Raw genomic sequence first — 24,972 nt, 5'->3', positions numbered from 1 at the left:
GTCTCTAATTTTATACCACCCAGAACACTGGTTCTGTGATCTTGTATTATATAAAAGCTACATCTGTACTGTCAGGGTCTGGGGTTGCTAGGTGGGGTGGCATAGACACACAAGTCCAGTTTCTTTTAGTCCAAAACAAAGGTAGAGTTTATTTTCACTCAAAAAGGTAGTGCAGCAACAAAAGGAAACAATACAAAAATAAATACCTGCCCGGCTAGGCTCTAACTAAACATAGAAGAGGTTACCTCACCTAGAAGAACAGAAATCTAAAAAGCCAGTAGAATCATTCAGGACACAGCTCCAACAATATGACCTCTCTGTTGGCTTTCCAGCCAAGCTCTGCCAAAGTGTTGCTGCTGGAGCTGGCTTCTTAAGCCTCCTTGACGAGGAGACTTTCTGCAGCTGAGTCGCTGCCAGAACATCCCCAAAGTGTGGACTGGAGGGGGGTGGAATGACAGGTTGTATGCATTAAAGCAGCTGTTTATGTTGTCACATTTTATTCCAAAGACATAATAGGATATTTATATAGTAAATCCTACTAGGGACAAAACAAAAAAATCCTACTAGGGAGAGTGAATAAGAACATCTGTTCTACAGAATATATTGGTGCAATATAGAATAATGTCAAATATATAAAGCTAAATAACAATAAATACATTTTAATGAAATTAATGTGTATTTCAGATCACCTTGGTAGACATAATTGATGATCAGTACTAGGTATTAGAGCGCCATCTGCTGGCAATACCATAGACATCTGGAGAGTTTTATTACACAATATATACTGTGCATTATAGAGATGCTCCTTGAAGAATATTCGAGGGAATGTTATCCTTGTAAAATACATTTCCAGAAATTTTGTGTTTTAGGATTTCTGCAGTGTCTTGTCAATAGATTTATGCAAGGCTCCGATGTATGTTTACAAAAATCTACTACAGGTATCAAGCAGTACAATTTTTTTAGTATAGACCATAAAGTAAATTTTGATGTACTTGTATTGTGGCATTAATATAACGTCATAATATACATAACACAATGGAGGAGGAATGGAGTCAGTTACAGGAAAAATGATTAAATATAATTCTTACATAAAACTGACCTTCTCTGATCACAACACACTGTTGTCTTATAATAACCCATGCTTCCCATCTAAAAGAATGCCATATAGTATAAAATGTATCTAGAATAATAAATTATTGGCATATACAAGTCACTTCCAGCTGACATTTACTCACAAAAATAAATGTATTTTCAGCCCAGAAAAGCTTGATGTGAGACTGGGATTTGACTTATGTGATAAAGAAAAAATATTTCTTCAAAAACGCCAGCGGTTGGTTGCTGACACATTGAAAAGAGTCCTGAAGTTGGAAGAAGATTTGGTTGGTGAAGAGGTAAGAGACTGATAAGATTGAAGAACATTTACCCTGCCCCCATACACTATGTAAACTTGTTTGAGTATGGTTCCTTGTTTGGTAGCAGGTAATAGGTCCTTGTACATGGCCAGAGATTGTGAATCAGCTCATTGTTTCAATTTAGATCAATGTAACTCTGAGTAGGAAAGCTACAGAGTGAAGATACTGATATCTCCCTATATTATAAAAATGAATTTCTGTCTGTCTGTCTGTTCTCTAATGCGAACCAAACGACTGGACCGATCTTCACCAAATTTGGTACAGAGATACTTCAGATATCCGGGAAGGTTTAAGACAAGACTCCAACTCACTCGGACGTACCGTTGCCGAGATACAGCATTCCAAACACAGTGCCCCCCCCCCCTTAGCCAATACAAACCTGCAAGACTTTCACTCATATTTCAACTGCAATACACACAGTCACTCCACATGCACAATACAACACTGATATCCAAGCTGAGATACACGCATCAGAGGATTAGATACACAGATCAGCACACAGTACCACATGCCGTAGAATTAGATACACGGGTCTGCACACAGTCCCACACACCAGAGGATTAAATACGCACTTCTGCACACAGTTCCACACACTGAAGGATTTGATACGTGCGTCTGCACATGGTTCCACATGCCTTAGGATTAGATACACGCGTCTACACACAGTTCCACACTCCAGAGGATTAGATACGCGTGTCTGCACACAGTTGTACACGCCATAAGATTAGATACACGTGTCTGCACACAGTACCACATGCAGTAGGATTAGATACGCGCGTCTACACATAGTTCCACACGCCGAAGGATTAGATACGCGCCTCTTCACACAATACCACACAGGGGAGGATTAGATACGTGTGTGTGCACACAGTACCACACGGGGGAGGATTAGATACGCGTCTCAGCACACAGTATCACATGGGGAGGATTAGATACGCGCGTCTGCACACAGTACCACACGGGGGAGGATTAGATACGCACGTCTACACACAGTACCACATGCCATAGGATTAGATACGCGCTTCTGCACACAGTACCACATGCCGGGGATTGGATACGCGCGTCTACACACAGTTCCACACACTGTAGGATTAGATACGCACCTCTTCACACAATACCACACAGGGGAGGATTAGATACACGTGTCTTCACACAGTTATACACGCCATAGGATTAGATACACACGACTGCACACAGTACCACATGCCATAGGATTAGATACGCGCTTCTGCACACAGTACCACATGCCATAGGATTAGATACGCGCTTCTGCACACAGTACCACATGCCATAGGATTAGATACGCGCGTCTACACACAGTACCACATGCCATAGGATTAGATACGCGCTTCTGCACACAGTACCACATGCCGGGGATTGGATACGCGCGTCTACACACAGTTCCACACGCCGTAGGATTAGATACACTCCTCTTCACACAATACCACACAGGGGAGGATTAGATACACGTGTCTTCACACAGTTGTACACGCCATAGGATTAGATACACACGTCTGCACACAGTACCACATGCCGTAGGATTAGATACGCGCGTCTACACATAGTACCACATTCCGTAGGATTAGATACGCGTGTCTGCACACAGTACCACATGCTGAAGGATTAGATACGTGCGTCTACACACAGTTCCACACTCCAGAGGATTAGATATGTGCGTCTGCACACAGTTGTAAACGCCATAGGATTAGATACACGTGTCTGCACACAGTAGCACATGCAGTAGGATTAGATACGCGCGTCTACACATAGTTCCACACGCCGAAGGATTAGATACGCCCCTCTTCACAAAATACCACACAGGGGAGGATTACATACGTGTGTGTGCACACAGTGTCACACTTTGGAGGATTAGATACATGCCTCTGCACACAGTACCACAAGCCAGAGAATTAGATACGCGTCTCAGCACACAGTATCACATGGGGGAGGATTAGATACGCGCGTCTACACACAGTACTACATGCCATAGGATTAGATATGCGCTTCTGCACACAGTACCACATGCCGGGGATTGGATACGCGCATCTACACACAGTTCCAAACGCCGTAGGATTAGATATGCTCCTCTTCACACAATACCACACAGGGGAGGATTAGATACACGTGTCTTCACACAGTTGTACACGCCATAGGATTAGATACACACGTCTGCACACAGTACCACATGCCGTAGGATTAGATACGCGCGTCTACACACAGTACCACATGCCATAGGATTAGATACGCATGTCTGCACACAGTACCACATGCCATAGGATTAGATACGTGCGTCTACACACAGTTCCACATGCCGTAGGATTAGATACGTGCCTCTTCACACAATACCACACAGGGGAGGATTAGATATGTGCATTTGAACACAGTACCACACTTTGGAGGATTAGATACAGGCCTCTGCACACAATACCACATGGTGCTTGTTCAGGTATGATTAGCATATATGTTTTTATGCTTTTATTTAAAAATGGGCCCGGGGGTTAATATAACTTTTATGGTGCCTAAATAGCTTTTTTAAAGGCTATTCAGGCATATGTGGGGCTCTATTAGCATAATTTTGCTGATAGAGCCCCTTTAAGACTAAACAAGGGATTTTAGTGCCCTAGGGTGACAAGGCAAATAGAAAATTAAAATGTCGGTAAAGTTTCAGAACAACGGCATATAAATATCCCAATCCTGACTGTGTTTTGAACCAGTGACATCTCTGAAAATAATATATGTAGAACCTTAGTGTCCTATGATAGAAAGAATCTCGTAGTGTCACACTACAGGGATATTGTAGAGTGATTTTGTTCCTTCCATTTCTCCATAAATGCCTCTGCAGTCCCCGGCATCCCATAATCCTGCTCCAGTGAACTCTACCAAGTTTATAGGCGGGATCACCTTACAATACTGTCAGGGCTGTAGTCTCCTTGCTTTGTAAGTCACTGGGCAGAGGCACGGTTAGTATGTGTACCCTGACATGACTTGTATATTAGGAAATTGTATTATAAATTTACTCAGCGAGCGCAGAACAGCCAATGGAAAACTATTGACTATAGATTGTTGGCTTTTTCTTTGTAGATCCCAGTTGTGGCAGTTATGGCAACTGGTGGAGGAGTCAGAGCTATGACCTGCTTGTACAGCCATTTGTGTGGACTTCAGAACATGGGTCTGTTGGACTGTGTTACATACATAGCAAGTGCTTCAGGTTCCACATGGTAAGAAATCTTCTTGAGAATAAGGCTCTACGTAGTGAAGTGCAGCAAAAAAAAAACCTACATTTTTCATTGCATTTTTTCTGGAATGTGTGGATGGGATTAGCCAGAATCCCATTCACTTTGCAGGTATTGTAAAACGTGGCATTTTTTTCTTCGCTGCATTTTCACAACATTGGGCTTCAGCCTTAGAAATTATTTTCCTGCAAAAGTTGCAGAATTTGGGTGGTATGTATCTACATATGTCTGCTATGATTTTCAATCATGGACTCCAACTTGGTGCAGCGGCAGGTGCCCCAGGGATATTGGACCTCCTATATATATTTATTTTTAAATCCCCTATTTGCAACAAATATAAAAAAAAAAAAAAAAAAAAAACCTAATTGGAAAATGTGATATATTTCACTATCTGGATTTGATAAATGAAAAACAACCTGGTGATGCATTCCTTTTAAGGAGGGGAGGGTTCCAATGGGGTCTTAATTTAGATACAGTACTTGAAAAATTTATTAATATTGCCTTTCCTATATTAACTTTCATATAGGACCACAACCAAACTGTTTGAAGATCCTAACTGGTCACAAAGCAACTTGTCTGAGCCCATAAACAATGCAAAAAAGCATGTGACAAAAAATAAGATAAGTATTTTTTCAGTGGATCGTCTAAAGTACTATCGCAAGGAGCTCCAGCAGGCTGCTGTGGATGGCCAGAAACCCTCATTCACTGACCTGTGGGGACTGATGCTTGAATCAATGTTGCAGAATGGGGTAAGAAATGTGACTTTTATCAGTTGGACTTTTTATTACCATGCAAAATAACCAAAATCTGATCTGACGTTCCTTATGTTGAATAGGAATAGAAGGTTAACTTTGAACCTTTTAACAATAATCGGGGGTCCCAGCTATCATAAATGTATCATATATTGTGTGGCAGTACATAAATGATTTCAGGATTACAATCATACATATGATCTGATCAGTGTAATAGAAAAAAGATATATAGCAGAGATTATACCAGTAATAAACTCTGATATTTGCAGTACTTTATGTATATCATTAGGGACTAAAAACAATAAAGACAGGTTGCACTAGGAATTATTCTACATATTAATACTATAGTAGTTCCCTTATATTAGAGTTGGTGATCTATCAGCTTTTTGTTCCTTGAATCACTCGAGTGTGAACATACCCAAAGGCAAAGCAAATGAAACTTCTTTGGATGCATGCATGATAGGCTTGGTTCACACGGGGGGTTTTTGGTCTGCGTCAAAATCCAGCTCAAAAAACCGCTTCCCATTGAATTCAATGGGTTCCTTTTTCCGCGAGCAGTTTGTTTCCGCTCATGGAAAAAAAAAAGAGATATGCCCTTTCTTGAGGCAGATTCTGTGGCTGATTCAGCCACGGACGTCTGCAGCGCGACACTCCCTCCCAACTAGGCCAATTCATTTGGGCCTAATCCAGAGCGGAATGCCGCGACTGGATGCCAATGCACGGTATGCAGTGCATTGGCATCCAGTCGTAGCTAGCCGTTTTTGGACTGGATTCTGAAGCGGCCTCTGAGTCAAAATCCGGTCAACCCCCCCCCCCTCCCCCCGTGCGAACCAAGCCATAGAGCCCTGTTTCCCAAACTTTGGACCTCCACAAGAGCCATTGATTGACATGCATAATGTGTGGTGCTGAAGTCCAGATATGGCCAGTGATGGACAGGTCAGATGTTCTTCTATCAGTGGCCATGTCAGGATTGCAGCACGGCACAGCTAGAATAAACACAGAGCCTGCCTGCAACTGAACAAATAAAAACATATACTGTCTACCCTCAAAAGCCAATAATTGTTGGTAGAGGTGAATCTTCAAGCTCCTGGGCCCCAATTCAAAATATGTAGAGATTGCTGTCTGTGCATCTCCTATAGCTAAGTCCCTGAATTTTAGCTTTTGCTGGTTATGTGATGTATCCCTTCATTGCTCCCTCACATGTCTCTGGATGTCTCAGGATATAAAGGCTCACAGGCCCTGGTGCAAAACTTCACATTGGGACTCACTATGCAACTTCTACTTTCAATCATCAGCAGTGTCCCATCTGTGCATTTTACTTTAACTTCCCTTATCCTTCTCTATATGGGCCCAGACTCCATTCCCTGTCAGTGCTCCCCGCACAGTAATTGTGTCCCATTTGTTCCATAGAACCCCTCATTAACTATATGCTGATGACCATCTGCTATATTTTGGAATAAAAAGGTTCATCTTCACCTTTCTTTTTTTATATGTAGATTGTGAGCCCCACATAGAGCTCACAATGTACTCCCCCCCCCCCCTATCATTATGTCTTTGGAATATGGGATGGAAATCCACGCAAACACGGGGAGAACATACAAACTCCTTGCAGATGTTTTTTTGCCCTTGGTGGGATTTGAACACCAGGACTCCAGCGCTGCAAGGCTGCAGTGCTAACCACTGAGCCCCATCTTCTCTTTTCAGACAGTGGAAGACTGTGTATAAATCTGCCCTTGTCCCTTTCCAGTTCTGCAGCGGGCATGAGTATTGCATTTTCTATACACAGACTGACAGCCATCAATGGAATTACTGTAGTTATACCAGGGTTCCTGCACACATAAGCCACCATTATTAATGGTGGCATCCAACTATGCACACACTTTGAGTGGCGTCTGCACAAATACACTAACATGGTTGGCATAGCATAACTATTCTAGCAGAATACCTTTGGTGTAAATTATAAATGTAGAGTGTCGTGAGCACGTTTTACACATATCTTCCTTTTCTCAGCTACATTTCCTTATTTTGTCCTCACAGAGAAATGAAAACAGGCTTTCTGATCAACAAGCAGCCTTAGAGAATGGACAAAACCCACTACCCATTTATCTTGCTATTAACGTGAAACAGGACACTATCAGCACCCTGGATTTTAAAGGTATTGACACTACAGAACATTTGTTATATATCAGATATATAAATGCACATGTTGTAAGTGTAAAGACCCCAGGAAGATTAAAGGAAACTATGGTCCATAGCAATAGTTATGTTATGGCTTCTACTGTAAATGGAGGCCATGAATCCAAGCCAAGAAATGGGTGCGAGAGTCTTGTCAACCAGCTGGTGGCTGAAATATGAAGTGGTTCATGAGTGGTTCAAGCAGTTAAGTATCTCCATAATACAGTCCCTATGCTATTAGTCCCATATAACAACCAGCAACAATGTCCTCATATCACTGCCAACTGGAGTGCTGCTATAACAGAACTTGCCACAAGACCTTATAATAGTGCCATCTAGTCACAGTGCTTCCTAGTCACGGTGCATCCAATTGCTAGCCAACCAGTTTCCCATATATGTTATACCAGCCTAATGACCATATAACTGTGCCAACCATATGCCATGCTTTCATATTTACAGCAAGCACAGAAATGCATGTATTGTTCTGTAATGACTAAGATAACATTTATGTATGCGAATATCCATTTATTAAATATTATGTTTCACTTCAGAGTGGTGTGAATTTACCCCTTATGAAGTAGGGCTCATCAAATATGGTGCCTTTATCCGAACAGAGGATTATGGTAGTGAATTCTACATGGGTCGACTGATGAAGAAACATCCAGAACCACGTATTTGCTTCTTACAAGGTAAGGCCTCATGGACTTATCTTTATTATGGCTTTGCACAACCTCTAAGAGTAAATACCTTTACAACGTGAGTCCAAGAAATAAACTGGCAATTAAAACTAAATTTTATTGATATACATTAAAACCCGAGTAGATAGGAAATAAAAAAACAATCAGAACTATACCCTCCCCAAATTTCAAAGAGGCCAGATACACTATGATATAACTTAGGGAAAACAGGTAACCCTCTTTTCTAAAGAGAAGGGGGTGTCCTGGTACAGGTGTGATCTCCCCGGGATAACCCCCTTTACTGCTACTGGGTGGGTATATTTGGTCTTTATAATGTAGCGACAAAAAGACCAAATAGAACAGTAAAAACGTTTCAAACTGGTCAAAAGCTGAAAGTTGCCTTGGCCACGCCCTGAACAGAGGTTTTCTTCCGTTGGATTCTTATAAACAATACTTCATGAAATTACACAAGTACTATTGGTCAGAACATTTGTCCTGTAAAACAAGGAGTGCCCATGGATCTGTGGTACGGATCCTTCGAGTATACCATATACTGCCATACAACATACAAGCATCCTGCCACATGCATAAGGCCTAATGCTCATAAGTGGACCAGTGTATTGATAAATACACACATAATATGGGAAGTGAAATGATGAAAGTAAAATATGAAACAGCTTATAGAACTATATCACCTTTTATTTTGTTTTTTTACCTCTATTAGTGACAAAAGCTGCACATGTTCTCTATAGCAGTATTTTCCCTGGTTGTCTCTACATACTGTACAGCTAAATTGTAAACCTTGTACGAGGCGACATCTCCTGTACAATCTACACCGAAAAATTATTTGTTATTTTGGTGATGAGATCTAAAAATCACAGATGTGTTTTCCTGTTCTTCTCATATAGGTCTATGGGGAAATGTCTTCTCTCTGAATTTAGTGGACACCTGGTATTTAACAACACAACTGGATACCTTCTGGGACACTTGGGTTAAAGACAGAATTAAGGATATTGGTATATTTCTTTCTTTATTCACATCTACTTTCTCCCTGTATTCATAGCATAAATATAAGGTGAATTTTGGTGATGAAGAATATACAGTCCTATGAAAAAGTTTGGGCACCCCTATTAATCTTAATCATTTTTTGTTCTAAATATTTTGGTGTTTGCAACAGCCATTTCAGTTTGATATATCTAATAACTGATGGACACAGTAATATTTCAGGATTGAAATGAGGTTTATTGTACTAACAGAAAATGTGCAATATGCATTAAACCAAAATTTGACCTGTGCAAAAGTATGGGCACCCTTATCATTTTATTGATTTGAATTCCCCTAACTACTTTTTACTGACTTACTGAAGCACAAAATTGGTTTTGTAACCTCAGTGAGCTTTGAACTTCATAGCCAGATGTATCCAATCATAAGAAAAGGTATTTAAGGTGGCCAATTGCAAGTTGATCTCCTATTTGAATCTCCTCTGAAGAGTGGCATCATGGACTACTCAAAACAACTCTCAAATGATCTGAAAACAAAGATTGTTCAACATAGTTGTTCAGGGGAAGGATACAAAAAGTTGTCTCAGAGATTTATCCTGTCAGTTTCCACTGTGAGGAACATAGTAAGGAAATGGAAGACCACAGGGACAGTTCTTGTTAAGCCCAGAAGTGGCAGGCCAAGAAAAATATCAGAAAGGCAGAGAAGAAGAATGGTGAGAACAGTCAAGGACAATCCATAGACCACCTCCAAAGAGCTGCAGCATCATCTTGCTGCAGATGGTGTCACTGTGCATCGGTCAACTATACAGCGCACTTTGCACAAATAGAAGCTGTATGGGAGAGTGATGAGAAAGAAGCCGTTTCTGCACGTACGCCACAAATAGAGTTGCCTGAGGTATGAAAAAGCACATTTGGACAAGGCAGCTTCATTTTGGAAACGAAAATTGAGTTGTTTGGTTATAAAAAAAGGCGTTATGCATGGCGTCCAAAAAGAAACAGCATTCCAAGAAAAACACATGCTACCCACTGTAAAATTTGGTGGAGGTTCCATCATGCTTTGGGGCTGTGTGGCCAATGCCGGCATCGGGAATCTTGTTAAAGTTGAGGGTCGCATGGATTCCACTCAGTATCAGCAGATTCTTGAGAATAATGTTCAAGAATCAGTGACGAAGTTGAAGTTACGCCGGGGATGGATATTTCAGCAAGACAATGATCCAAAACACCGCTCCAAATCCTCAGGCATTCATGCAGAGGAACAATTACAATGTTCTGGAATGGCCATCCCAGTCCCCAGACCTGAATATCATTGAACATCTGTGGGATGATTTGAAGCGGGCTGTCCATGCTCGGCGACCATCTAACTTAACTGAACTTGAATTGTTTGTCCAAAATACCTTTATCCAGGATCCAGGAACTGATTAAAAGCTACAGGAAGCGACTAGAGGCTGTTATCTTTGCAAAAGGAGGATCTACTAAATATTAATGTCACTTTTCTGTTGAGGTGCCCATACTTTTGCACCGGTCAAATTTTGGTTTAATGCATATTGCACATTTTCTGTTAGTACAATAAACCTCATTTCAATCCTGAAATATTACTGTGTCCATCAGTTATTAGATATATCAAACTGAAATGGCTGTTATAAACACCAAAATATTTAGAACTAAAAATGATTAAGATTAATAGGGGTGCCCAAACTTTTTCATAGGACTGTATACTGCAAGCGGTTTTTATTGTTGATATTGTTTTTTATCTAAGACAAAGAAGATATCCGATTGAGAAGAGAATCTGCACATACAAAGACCCGTCTGTTCACACCAGCTGGTACTTTCAGTCGCATTTGGAAGGGTGTATTAACCAATAGGCCTATAGATGGGGAGCAACATAATTTCTTACAAGGACTTTACTTACATAAAGATTATCATCAGCAACCACAGTTCAGCACATGGAAAGGTAACAAGTAGTCATAGGTTCAGGCATGTGCATGAGGAAATCAGTGGTGCCCAAAAAAATCAATGCGGGCTCTCTTTATATAGAGTCTTATTCTTATGTTATATTGCTGTCTTTCAGATTCCAATTTAGACAATTTCCCTAATAAGCTCACCCCGCTTGCTGACAATCTGTGTCTTGTGGATGCTGGTTATTTCATTAATGCTAGTTTTCCGCCATTACTGCGACCAGAGAGGAAAGTGGACGTCATTATATCTTTCGATTATACTCTAGACACCCCCCTTCTGGTAGGTCATGTTCACTAACTGTATCAGCTGAATTGCATAGCAGTTTCGTTGACCTGTGTATTTTTTTTTTTTTTTTTGTATTCCTCCAAGATATGATAATGCTTGAGTATCTTTTCTTACAACTGTTCAATTTTTCCTCTTTTACCCCTCCTGGATAAGTATGAATATGTTGGGAACTGGGTGTAACCATTTGCCGTGTTTATGGCGTGTGTCCATGTAGACTCTGACTTTCATTGGAGAGTGTCGGGGACACTGTATTTCCAAGAACAATGGTATCCCAGTTGTAAATTTATTTATGCTTTTCCTGCATTTCCATACATTAGCTTCAAATAATGACAGGCAATCCATTATTGATATAAAGCATTTATTTAGTTATTTAGTGAAATACAATTGCATGACCTCCAGTGCCACTGAATTCCTGACAGAGGCCGGTACATTGCAAGAACTCAAATAACTTATACAACAGCCCACCATAAAACAAATCATTAGGAATTGTATATATGGTAGTGTATGTATTCACATGATCCTATCTGTCTGCAGGCTGTGGAACAGACATGCAATTACTGCACCACACAAGGTATTGGATTCCCTAAGGTTTCATTGAGTGAGGAGGAGAGGAAGACGCACAAGGAGTGCTATGTTTTTAATGATGACGAAATCAATAATTGTCCTATTGTTCTTCACTTCCCCCTTGTGAACGACACTTTCAAGAAGTTTAAGGAACCAGGTACGATGGCCGTGTGGTTCTATTCTGATATTAATTACAGTATTATTAGCAATTTCTTAGTACATTTCTATTACCTTATATCTACCATTACAAGCAGAAGGTTTCTGTAATATATAGGGAAAAAGAGAGCAAAGCCTCAAGAAAAGAATGGGTCATGGGTCAACAGAAGATGCTTAAATTCTGCAAATATGACCATAGAAATTTGGATTCTCAATCTTCTCATGCCCCCACTTTTTGAAGAGTGAATGATTTCTTAAAGGGCCTCTGCAGGATTTTTATATGTAAGACCTTATGTCTTAAATTGAAGATCCTTGGGGGTGATACCAAGCTCAGCTTCTGCACAAATGTACAGAGCTGTGCTTGGTAAATGCTGAAGACAAACAGCTGATGGTCCAGGGTCCTGGGTGTCAAACCATCTTTAAACAATGACCTGTCCTAAGGAAAGGTTGTCAATGATGTAGCCTGGAAAACCCCTTTAATTCAAACATGCATACATTTGCATGATGGCAGTTCAAGATGGAAATTGCAAGTCATTTTCTCAGATATAGGCATTGACATGAGACATTATGTTTAAAAACAAAACAGCATGCAGCTTTAACATGAGTTTTGCAGTGCAGTTTCTGGCTGCATGGATTGTGCAGGTCAAGCATATGGAAACTATGGACATTGCAAACTATAGTAATTTTAGTAAAATCATATGCTGTTTTAGATGTGGTTTTGACTGCACGATCACAAACAGTTCATATACAGAATGATACCATTAGATCTCCGACTCAGGGGCTGACATACAATGTGGGCCCATCTTAACAGCAGCTGTCTACTGTCTATTAGATTGCAGGTAAATGCAAATGAACTCCATGACTAACTATTAATGGTGGGTTGTTGTGTGAACTTTCCGCGTGGCTAGCTGCGACAAGATGTTGATGCAGTGCACCGGCCTCCCATCATGGTATTCTGCTCCTGATTTGGCTCAAATGAACGGGCCTAATTAGGAGGTAGTCTCGTGCCACGGATGCTTCTACTGTCTCAGCCACGGAGTCCGTGAGTAGAGGGGGCATCTTGCTTCTTCTTCTCTGTTCTTGCACAGGGGTCCTCAGCTGTCTGTGTCTGCCCCTGTACTTGAATACATGGTTCTGTATCATCCTACAATGTATTTTTTTCTCATTTCCTCTTTCAGGGGTGTTAAGAACTCCAGAAGAAATGTCGGACGGGAATGTGGATGTTACGGGAGCCTTTTCCCCTTATTTTCTAACAAACTTTACTTACAGTGAGCGGGACTTTGATAGGTTGAATAAATTAACACAGTACAACCTTGCAAACAACACAGAGCTGATCCTCGATGCTCTACAAACTGCTGTACAGAGAAGGAAAGCCAGAAATAATTCATGTCAAATGCAACAAACTGTAGCTCAGAAGAAGACTTAACACCTGGAAACCCAAGTAGTAGCAACATTTTTCTGGGACTTGGTTGAAATTACATATTCAAATCATGTGTCATGTATGGATCTTATATGAACATTAAAATGAGCTGTACTGTACACATTAGGTCATGATTAAAATATAACATAACCATAGCAGCTCATTCAGATACTAACTAAGAAAGGCTATAGAATTATTCAATACTTTAATGGAGTCCATACGCACATATCACATTGAAAGCAATAGGGAAAAAAGCCTCCCATTGATTTCAATGGGTAGCGCACGTATACCGGCACCCATATCAATCAATGGGATCTGGGTTTTACGTGCTCATTCTGAATGAGTTTTACGTTCAGAATGAACAGAGCGTAACTCCGTGTGCAGGCTCCCTTAGGCTGTTAGTCAGGCAATAAGAACAGTCACCCCCACAACCAGCACACTCCAGTGTCAAACAACACTCCATATGCCAGCTGTTTGATGTTATCACACTTGTTTGATGGCCAAACTGCTGATCATTCCAAACATTTCCACAAAAAAATACATCATCATTTTGGCAAGGGCTATACTACGCTTGACAAAAAGTCGAACAGAAGTCTAAACAGTTTTGCAGCTTAAGTTGCAGATATGACAAGTGCAACTGAGATTCGCATTATAGTCTGTAATAAAAACAGTTCTATGTAACTTGCGACCTGCAACCAAAATCCAACAGATTTGGATTTTCTACGACTTTTATGTTGCTGTCACAGGGTGTCACAATACGACACTATAGAGATACACTGAAATATCAGTAGCCAACTTCAGTGAGGTTTTTTTGCTGTGTGATATATGTCTGTATGTGGTACTAGCCTTATGCTAGATTAGAAAGATGGATATTCTAATGGCACATTCAGTTTTTTTAAGTGTCCTATAAATTATTCCTATTACTCTAAGCTTCAGATTTACTGCTGCGAATTATGTAAATGTTTGTACCTGTCACATTATGGTCCCTTTTTTCAACAACGCTTTACATAATACTAATGGAATGGGCACAAGTTCAAGCAACTATGTGCGGCCTGATCAACATTGTGGCCAATAACTGGATGAGTTTTTCAATAACATGTAAACTTTTGCTGCCATTCACCACTGCGGGCGGCTGTACCCCAAGGAAAGAAGTAAAAAAAAATCTAATTTCCGTACTTTACTGTCAATCAGCATAGATAACCATTGTCTCTAGGTGCTTTGCACAACTGATCATCGCTAGGTCACTCAATTGTAGACTTTGTTGATGTCTGTATCATAGGATAGCAGTTGTAGATAGTGGATTTCCAGCACAATTTCACGACATGACCACAATCAACAACTTGGAAAGCATCCCTATAAGGTGCCTTCAGGAACAAGATCAAATCCTATGAGATCATAAATGCAGCATGAAATTTCATGTTTACCTCTAAATGTACAATACGGAGCAGAAGAGAAATCTAAACATTAGGAATATTTGGTATGACGCCCTTTCCCTTCAAAACAGCACTGATGTTTCTAGATACTGTACATTTGCACACAGTTTTTGAAGGCATTTGACAACTTGATAGGGAGGTTGTCTTGCGCCAATCCTTCAGACTCTTCATGTAATCACAGACAGACTGGATGATGTTGCGATCAGGGCTCTATGAGGGTCATATCATCACTTCTAGGATTCCTCCTCCAAAGGATAGTCACACCAAATATTGTTATGATTTAGATATGTATTTTGTCCATTCACTTATTTTTCTTAATTGACAAAAATTCTAATTTTCCACACCTGCCACAGACTTTTGCACAGTACTGTATGTTTCTTGGATAGCGCTAACTATACTGGCTAACCTAGAAACTTTCACCAATACAAGACATACCCAGACCATTGGCATACAGTGGAAAATCTCTAAGAGCAAATCTGATCCTTATTCGCAGGCTACACATAATTAGGCTATCAACACACTGGTCCCACTAGCATGAAATGTAGTAAAGGGATGCAAGGTCCAAAATGTAGCGTGGTCGTAGGGTCCCAACCCGATATATGGAATTAAATGGAACAATACACTTTCTTGTGCGAGGTAACAAAGTGTTTATTCTGTAGAGTAAAACGCTTTTCGGCACACCTAGTGCCTTCATCAGACTCTTCGTTATCAATGTACAAAATGTGGATATTCCTGGTGGTGTATACAAGGGGTAGTATTGCTCCGCTTCTAAAGCCTGCAGGGTCCGCTGGAGATTGCAATAGCAATGGATAACCATTATCCATTGCTATTGCAATCTCCAGCGGACCCTGCAGGCTTTAGAAGCGGAGCAATACTACCCCTTGTATACACCACCAGGAATATCCACATTTTGTACATTGATAACGAAGAGTCTGATGAAGGCACTAGGTGTGCCGAAAAGCGTTTTACTCTACAGAATAAACACTTTGTTACCTCGCACAAGAAAGTGTGTCGTTCCACTAGCATGAAATGTTACACCATGTATGGGCCATACCTACTAAGATAGAAGAGGCAAGATGATATCACCTCTGAGTAGTAGCCTATATATTGAATATAGTATGATAAAATAATGCACCAATATGAAAATGCAAAAGTGGTTATTATTGTGTATTTGTTGTCACAAAATGCTAATAAATAATAAAGCATACTGACTTTGTTTCTGCTGCTGGTTGACAATTAACTACAACCCACAACAATTACCAAAACCGCCATGTCCAAGGATTTTATGGAAGATGAAGCTTTCTAGTCTAGTCGCAATGACAGGGGACTCTCCTGGGGTTGTCTTTGGTGGAGAGAGTGGACATGAGACTTATCAGGAAGAATTTATTTTTATGTTGCATATTGAAGCCTATAGATATGTTCAAGCGGCGGAATATGAAGAGGAATTCCTCTTCATTTTACGCCACCAGCATTTTCGGCAAGGTCTAGCAACGCATCAGTATTCCATCGTGGCATCCCGCTCCTGATTAGGCCTGGATGACTGGGCCTAATAAGCAGGGAGTCTCGATCTGCGGAATCTGCGGCATGATTGAGCAGGACGCTTCTTTTTTTTGCGTTCTGCCACAATCTCTGCCTCCCATTGAAAACAATGGGAGGCGGATTCCGAAAAGAAATTGCCCCGGATTCGGGGGCAAAATCCACCCCAAAATCCATTTCAAATTCCATTGTGAGAACACAACCTTAAGGCTCTATCATTGGAAAAAGTCATTTTTAACTAATCACATCCTTGCATAGCCTTTAGAAAGGCTATGCCACACCTACCTTTTGTATGTAAATTGCCTCAGTAGGTTTTGAATAAGTCCGTTTTTATTCATATGCTATTTAGCGTCTCCGTGCACCCCAAAAGTCTCTTTGTGCACTGTCTTCTGTATATACAGCACAGGCTGCTGCTGCTGCCTCCTCCTCCCTACTCTCATACACAGCACACAGAAGGGAGAGGAGAGCTGGCTGACAACTTCCTGTGCACAGAGAAGCTAATTAGCACGTGAATAAACATGGACTTATTCAAACACTACTGAGGCAATTTACATACAAAAGGTATATGTGGAATAGCCTTTCTAAAGCCTAATCAAGGATGTGATTAGTTAAAAATGACTTTTACAAATGATAGAGTCCCTTTAAAAATCAGTTAGCTAAGAAACCACATGGACCCTATAGACTATAATGGGGTCAGTAGAGTTTCTGCTCGGTGTCTGCACGAATCATGCAGGGAGAAGAGTACTGTAAGCAGGATTTTTCTCTCCACATGTTTTATGTGGAAACCACATGGACCCCATTATAATCTATGGGGTCCATGTGGTTTCTTAGCTCGCCACTTTTTGATGCATAAAGTTTTCCATTTGGGGAGGGGTCCCCAAGTGGACTCCCCAAACGGAATACCAAACGCAGATGTGAACTGGGCCTTAGAGGGTCTAGTTTTTACACACCATGTCACTTTTTGCAGATCCCCAAGATACCAGTATTAGTGGAATTCCTAAAGGATTGACCCCCCACGTTGTAAACTACATCTCTCAAGGAATGCATGCATTTTACCCTTTCGGTGTTACAGTAATTTATTTTCTATAAAGGAATGCAGTGTTGAAAAGTGTAAAGTGAATGTCATACTTTTCCAGACCACTTCAATATGTTGTGCCCAGTGTGTGCCAGCAGAGGCACACTCCAAAAACTGTTAAGCTGTGGTTATCTCTGATCGTGGTGCTACAGCTCCTAAGAAGGTACTACGCCATATCTTAATGGTGACTTAAGGAAACGTGGTGGAAACGCTTTCGCAAAACCATGGTGTTTTATAGCCCTTGCTAAGTGGATGGAATTCTAGTGAATCCCATCCACACATTTCAGTAAAATGCGCTCAGTGGAAATGTTACGGTTTCCAACACCGTTGTGGTTTTGGCAAAAGAATACAGCTGAGCAGCAGGACCAGACTGCGCTGGAAGGACACCGGAGCATCAAGGACAGATAAGTATGTTTTTTTTAAATTTTTTTTTACCTACCCTGGCCTAATTAAAAAATTAGCTTGGACAACCTCTTTAAGCACATACACAGGGAGGCTAAAACCAGGACTGTAGTAATAATTTTTCTAGCAAGCCACAGTCGCTTGCAAACCTTCCATGGAAGTTTTGCAATTTCACACCACATTGCATTGACCCGCAATGGCCTTAGGGGGCGCAGCAGATAAGAGGCTTACATATGACGTCACGGGCTGGGGAGATGGAGGTGACTGGCCGCTGGAAGATAATGCGGCGGTGTCCGAGAGCCCTCAGGCGATGTGTCGCTCCCTGGAGGGCGGTCACCTCCCTGCCCAAGATAACTAGGAAGTCGCAGCTTCGCAGTCCATACACACAGCAGACCGTCCGTACTGGAATTTCTCTTACAGACAACCCTTTCCCCTCCACCATGTCCCGTATAACAACAACATCATTACGCACAGCCCAAACTTGTGGATCGAGAGGGGTCGGCCACAGCTTTATTACATATATATTTAAACATATAGATATACATTCACATTTATATAAGGACATAAGCAGAGACCCTGATTACCCTCCTTCCGACAGCCGATGATGGGTGTGTCACCCCGAGTGCCAGCCACCGCCTCCAGGTGGACACGTGTTGGATGTTCCTCCGGTGGTCACACGTCAGTAAGTCTTCATCTCTGAAAGGGGAGCAAGGTCCTGCTACATGTCACCGGAGCTTGGTGTAAGCCTACAACGAGGTCTGACCCCCCCCTAGCAGCAGGAACAGAGCCCTTTCTGCGCAATCTGGATACCCAAAGAAATGACTCGTAACTAGAGATGAGTGAACACTGTTTGGATCAGCTAATCCGAACAGCACACTCCCATAGAAATGAATGGGAGCACCTGTGACGCCGGCCGCCGGCAAAGTCAGCGTCACAGGTGCTTCCATTCATTTCTATGGGAGTGTGCTGTTCGGATCGGCTGATCCGAACAGTGTTCGCTCATCTCTACTCGGAACATTTAACTGATTTGTCATCCAGGCTGAGAAATTTGTTCAAAAATACCTATTTTTGGGAAGGGGCTATCATTATTATTGCTATGTATACCATATAATAAGTGCTTTCCCCCCGTTAAATATGTATAATATATAATAAGTGCTCCCCCCCCAGTAAAAATGTATACTATATAATAAGGACTCTTCCCCTCCCCCCTGGCAACGCCAGTGCTGGTCCCTTTCCATGGCTCCGGTGGTGACTTTGCGTCCGATGGTCGCCCCTCTCATGCTGGGCTACTTCCACTTATTGAGGTCGTATCCCTGACCTTAGGGAGACATAAAATCACAATTATTGTACACAATGCAACGTAGCCAGCACCACAAATAAAACTAGTCAATTCTGCTAGTCATGTCCTTCTATTCTCCAGCTTTATGAAGACCAACTTATGTGATACTTTGTGGTTTTAAAATTTGGAGTATCCCGTGATATTTAAAAGTAGACTGAGTGTACCTGTAGTGCCGTAGTATCCTCCTACTAAAAGAATTCCTAGGCCACCTGGCGCCCCTCCCTTGTTGTGTTATCCCATTCTGTAATAGGTGCAGCCGTACTGGCACACGGTATGCTGACTACTCTTGGGTGTTAGCTGTTATGTCAGTCCAGGTAGCTGCAACGGGGCTAAGGAATAGCAGTAGGAAATCTCGCCCTGCACTACTCCCACTAGCTAACCCGGTCCCTGCCTCACGGGTGTGGGTCGGCTGTTCTCAGGCTAAGCCTGACCCCGACAGCTCCTCTCTCACTGATACCGTAGGCCTAGAGGGAAGTGGGAGAAGGAATGCCCTATAAGACCTCTAGGGACTGGAGACTAAAAGGGGGTCACCCCTAATGAACAAGTGAAGCTGCTACTGACAGGGACTGACAAGGGTGTGCGCTGACTAACAACACAAGCAGCACACAGGAAAAATGTGGGAAAGGATTCCCCCAAACCAATATGGGAAGGAACCTTACACTAGGAAACAAACACAGGGAAACTGAGTAGAAATCAAAGGATAAGGCAATTCACTCACACAGTCAATAACACACAGAGGTAGGATTGGTGAACACAGAAGGGAAAACACACAAACCAACTTGTTCACCCAAACCTCCAAAAAACCAACCACGGCACTTCCTCTATCCCAGATAACCACCTACTCCTCCTGCTAAGGCCTAGCTCTGTAAAAGCGACACTCAGCACAGAACCATGGGAGGCATGGGTTTAAATACAGAGTAGAGACCACTCCTCCCAGGTGCAAATGGGAGGACAGACTAATCAACCAGGAGATAAAGCTGCCTACCAGCAGTGCGCGCATGCAAGTCAGAAGGTGTGCACCAATACCCACGACAGGACAACCCCGCAGCGCCAGGATGCCACCCCAGACACTGCGCAGCCAAAAACTCCCCAGGTAAGAAAAATAGAAAGCAATGAACCAAAATACTCCTAACATTAGCTAGATCCTTGAGTCAGTAAAAAAACTACAGACCAGCACTTAACTAAATGCCGCTAGAATTTCCCACCATACTTCCATTTTTAGAAAGGCTCATACTTACATGTCCTCTAGATAACCCAACCGTTCGTGTGACTTACTCTTTTATCATGAGTTGCCTTGTACTATTACAAGTGACACCCACACCAATACCGTGGCCAGTGGCCATTTTTGAGAGGCTACTCTTGTAGTTCAATACAGGAGCGTACTGCGCAGGCGTCGGAAGTTGGACCGAGACGGAAGACAGAAGAGGCAGGGTTACAGCTAAAGATGGAGCCGGAGCGTGCTCTCCCGCAGCAGTGGGGACGCCCCCATCGTCATTTCCGGCCATCAGTGTTTGTCTTACCCCCATATACTGTATCTATCTGCTTTCTCTACGCACCACCTCATACAGCTGCATACCATGATTTTTACCCAGATGCATACTACCCAATTACATATCATGATTTTTACCTTTGTTCTGTAGTCACATTATTACTCCTTTCTTATACTTTTGGTATAACATAGTTTTCCTGGTTTCCTCTATATGTTTGTTTCTACTCCTTTGTCTCTTCATTGTCTCATTACGGTTTTCATGTATATTGTATATAGTACACTTATTTATTTTCTCTATGATATTGAGCCTTGACCTTTCATGTCACATTGCTGATTAATGCTTGTTCATTATTTCTAGATCTATTCCGATTAAGATCTAACGACCAAAACGTCAAAACATTGATTGATCTAGTTTGCCTTTTTCAATTTTTTCTTTACATTGTGTCAATGGCGTTTGTTCTATTGTAAAATAAATCATTACACCTTCCCAATGCAAAGATAGTGTGTGCAGCAAAACTTATTTCTACAAGATTTAATGGGCTGGCAGCCATGATAGCTTGGACCTAGGGCGCAGTATTATTATTATTTATGCATTTATTTATTTTGCACATGCTGACCAAAAGGTCTTAGGTGTTTTACGCCTCCCTACGTACATTAGTTTTCTGCTGCCTGTCTTCACCTACATGAAGTCTTATAGGAGAGTCGGGAACCCCCCATATACTTTATATAGGTAACTGTCCCTTGCATTGATGTACAGCTAACGTAATCTAATTTGTAAGGCCAGCTTACAAGATGTTACTCTACCAATGAGTAGGTAGCGCCTGAGCTACGGGGCAGCTACTGTTCTCTATGTATATAGCGTACCATCATGTCTCCTATACAACTTCCTATTCCACTCTCTTAAAGGGATCCTATCACTCAGACACAATTTTTTCTAGGTACCACGTCGGAATAGCCTTAAGAAAGGCTATTCTTCTCCTATCTTTCGTCGTTTTCTCCGTGCCGCCGTTCACCTACAATCCTGTTTTTTCTCGGTATGCAAATCAGCTCTCTTGCAGCACTGGGGGCGGGCCCCAGCACTCAAACAGCACTGGGGACGTCCCCAATACTGTGAGAGGACTCTCTCCAGCGCCGTCTCCATCTTCATCAGCAGCGTCCTCTTCATCGTCTACTTCCAGCGGTGGCTTGTAATTTCTAGGCCTCGGGCAGAGCAGACTGCGCATGCCCACAGGCCATGAGAAAATGGCCGCTTACAATACTGTGCAAGCGGCCATTTTCTCGTGGCCTGTGGGCATGCGCAGTCTGCTCTGCTCAAGGCCTGAGGCTTAGAAGTTACAAGCCACGGCTGGATAAAGAGGACGCTGCTGACGAAGATGGAGGCGGCGCTGGAAAGAGTTCCCTCGCAGCACTGGGGACACCCCCCAGTGCTGTTTGAGTGCTGAGGCCCGCCCCCAGTGCTGCGAGAAAGCTAATTTGCATACCGAGAAAAAACGGGATTGTAGGCAAACAGCGGCGGTCCAGTATATTCTGCTATCTACATCACCAATGGATCACATCTGGAGATTGTGCAATGTACAAACCAAGTTTCCAAATCAATGTATCCAGTACAATGTACAGACTAATAAATGGTCCCATAATGAGGATCAATTTGTCCTGCAAACCTTAAGTGCTCACATGGCTTGGTGACTAGAAGTTAACAAGGTTATGGGGTCTGTATGATGGTCTCAATCACCTTCAGCCTTTGCATTGCAACAATGAAGGTGGTGATAAACCCCAGGGCAATAACATGCTGCAGCTGTACTACAGGTTTTAGATACAGCATGTGGAAGGGAATTAGGATCTTTGGCCTGTAATTATTACAGTTAGAGCATGAGGTACATTGCAGGTACATGCATGTTAGCCTAGAAACTAAAGGCAATGAATCTCCCAGCCTGTCCAGCACAGCACCCTCCTGATACACATCCAACCCCAGTCTGAAGAAAGACATTAACTGAGGGGACGGAGGAGGGGGTGAGCTACACAATAGCAAGCATGTGACACAGTAGGTAGCTAACAGACTGTGCTACAGCTTTCTATAAAAACTTGCTACTATCAGTGACTTAGGAAGCTCTGCAAAGCCAATTACAAAAAGTGTTTGGGGTGGGGGTGGGGTGGCTGCTGTTTCTGCATTGCAGCTGCTCCTCTCCCTACCACATGTATAATCCTTCCTGTCCTGGGTACAAGCTTAGGCTGAACAACATAAACTATCATCTAAATTGTTCAGAAGCCAGCCAGCTCTTGGGGCTCTGTAACTGAACTGATCCAGCTGTTGTAAGCGGAAAGGGAGCCCTGTACTGGTGCTCAGCTCAACTTGAGCAGGGAGGCCAGCCAGCTTGCTTGTGCTTTCCCTTACCTCTTGATGTAGCAGCTCATTGAGCTGCTGATGCCGGCTGGCTGCTCCTTGTTCCTGGTCTTGTAGATCCCCCCAATGCCAGGCCTGGCTCTGGACCTTCCCTCTAAGCAAGTCTCCTGTACCTGTGTGACTGTGCAGTGTTGTTTCCTCGGCACTGGCAGGGATCCAACAGGGCTTCCCTGCCCCCTTCCCTTCACCAGCCAATCGAACAGCCGGCTAAGAGGAGGGGAATACTAACAAGCCACAGTCGCTTGCAAACCTTCCATGGAAGATTTGTAATTTCACACCACATTGCATTAACCTGCAATGGCTTTAGGGGGCGCTGGAGGTGCAGCAGATAAGAGGCTTACATATGACATCACAGGCTGGGGAGATGGAGGTGACTGGCAGCTGGAAGATAATGGGGCGGTGCCTGAGAGACCTCAGGTGACGTGTCACTCCCTGGAGGGCGGTCACCTCCTGCCTGAGATAACTAGGAAGTCGCAGCTTCGCAGCCCATGCACAGAGCAGCCTTCATTGCCTGACACCTGCTACACCCAACCCCAGTGTACTGCAAATCTGCTGCTGGAGGAGAACCCCGGACATGTTCAGCTGGCTGGGGAAGGAGAGCGGCTCTGGCCGCTCAGCTCAGGATGTCCTGCAGACGGTTACTGGTGGCCTGCAGACCCTGTACACCGGGAAGCTGCTGCCCCTGGAGGAACACTACCGCTTCCATGAGTTTCATTCCCCAGCGCTGGAGGAGGCTGACTTCAAGAACCTGCCCATGGTGCTGCTGGTTGGGCAGTACAGCACTGGCAAGACTACCTTCATCAGGTAAAGAAGGGATTCCTGTGTCCTAATGTGTGCCCCCTGAATAAGGAGGAATAGGCACTCGTGTTATGGTGTGCCCCCCTGAATAAGGAGGAATGGGCACCTGTGTTATGGTGTGCCCCCTGAATGAGGAGGAATGGGCACCTGTGTTATGGTGTGCCCTCTGAATGAGGAGGAATGGGCACCTGTGTTATGGTGTGCCCCCTGAATGAGGAGGAATGGGCACCTGTGTTATGGTGTGCCCCCTGAATGAGGAGGAATGGGCACCTGTGTTATGGTGTGTCCCCTGAATGAGGAGGAATGGGCACCTGTGTTATGGTGTGCCCTCTGAATGAGGAGGAATGGGCACCTGTGTTATGGTATGCCCACCTGAATGAGGAGGAATGGGCACCTGTGTTATGGTATGCCCACCTGAATGAGGAGGAATGGACACCCGTGTTATGGTGTGCCCCCCTGAATGAGGAGGAATGGGCACCTGTGTTATGGTGTGCCCCCTGAATGAGGAGGAATGAGCACCTGTGTTATGGTGTGCCCCCTGAATGAGGAGGAATGAGCACCTGTGTTATGGTGTGCCCCCTGAATGAGGAGGAATGGGCACCTGTGTTATGGTGTGCCCCCTGAATGAGGAGGAATGAGCACCTGTGTTATGGTGTGCCCCCTGAATGAGGAGGAATGAGCACCTGTGTTATGGTGTGCCCCCTGAATGAGGAGGAATGAGCACCTGTGTTATGGTGTGCCCCCTGAATGAGGAGGAATGAGCACCTGTGTTATGGTGTGCCCCCTGAATGAGGAGGAATGGGCACCTGTGTTATGGTGTGCCCCCTGAATGAGGAGGAATGAGCACCTGTGTTATGGTGTGCCCCCT

General features: G+C 43.0%; 2 protein-coding genes across 2 annotated transcripts in view; both read left to right on the top strand.

The window, feature by feature from the left end:
* The window catches only part of LOC142212809 (cytosolic phospholipase A2 delta-like), a 42,101-nt gene extending 28,464 nt beyond the window's left edge, over nt 1–13,637 (top strand). The window contains exons 11-20 of the mRNA XM_075280861.1: nt 1,256–1,391; nt 4,494–4,630; nt 5,172–5,394; nt 7,435–7,552; nt 8,124–8,261; nt 9,158–9,265; nt 11,007–11,201; nt 11,319–11,485; nt 12,026–12,212; nt 13,390–13,637. Coding sequence (XP_075136962.1) covers nt 1,256–1,391; nt 4,494–4,630; nt 5,172–5,394; nt 7,435–7,552; nt 8,124–8,261; nt 9,158–9,265; nt 11,007–11,201; nt 11,319–11,485; nt 12,026–12,212; nt 13,390–13,637 — 1,657 coding nt within the window. The remainder of the gene's footprint in view (nt 1–1,255; nt 1,392–4,493; nt 4,631–5,171; nt 5,395–7,434; nt 7,553–8,123; nt 8,262–9,157; nt 9,266–11,006; nt 11,202–11,318; nt 11,486–12,025; nt 12,213–13,389) is intronic.
* Nucleotides 13,638–23,768: 10,131 nt separating this feature from the next.
* EHD4 (EH domain containing 4) overlaps nt 23,769–24,972 on the top strand; it is a 47,401-nt gene continuing 46,197 nt past the window's right edge. Inside the window, exon 1 of the mRNA XM_075282828.1 lies at nt 23,769–24,110. Coding sequence (XP_075138929.1) covers nt 23,881–24,110 — 230 coding nt within the window. The 5' untranslated portion in view covers nt 23,769–23,880. The remainder of the gene's footprint in view (nt 24,111–24,972) is intronic.

The sequence above is a fragment of the Leptodactylus fuscus genome, chromosome 7 (genome assembly GCF_031893055.1).
Source record: "Leptodactylus fuscus isolate aLepFus1 chromosome 7, aLepFus1.hap2, whole genome shotgun sequence".
Taxonomy (NCBI): domain Eukaryota; kingdom Metazoa; phylum Chordata; class Amphibia; order Anura; family Leptodactylidae; genus Leptodactylus; species Leptodactylus fuscus.
This window is presented reverse-complemented; position numbering and strand designations above follow the sequence as displayed.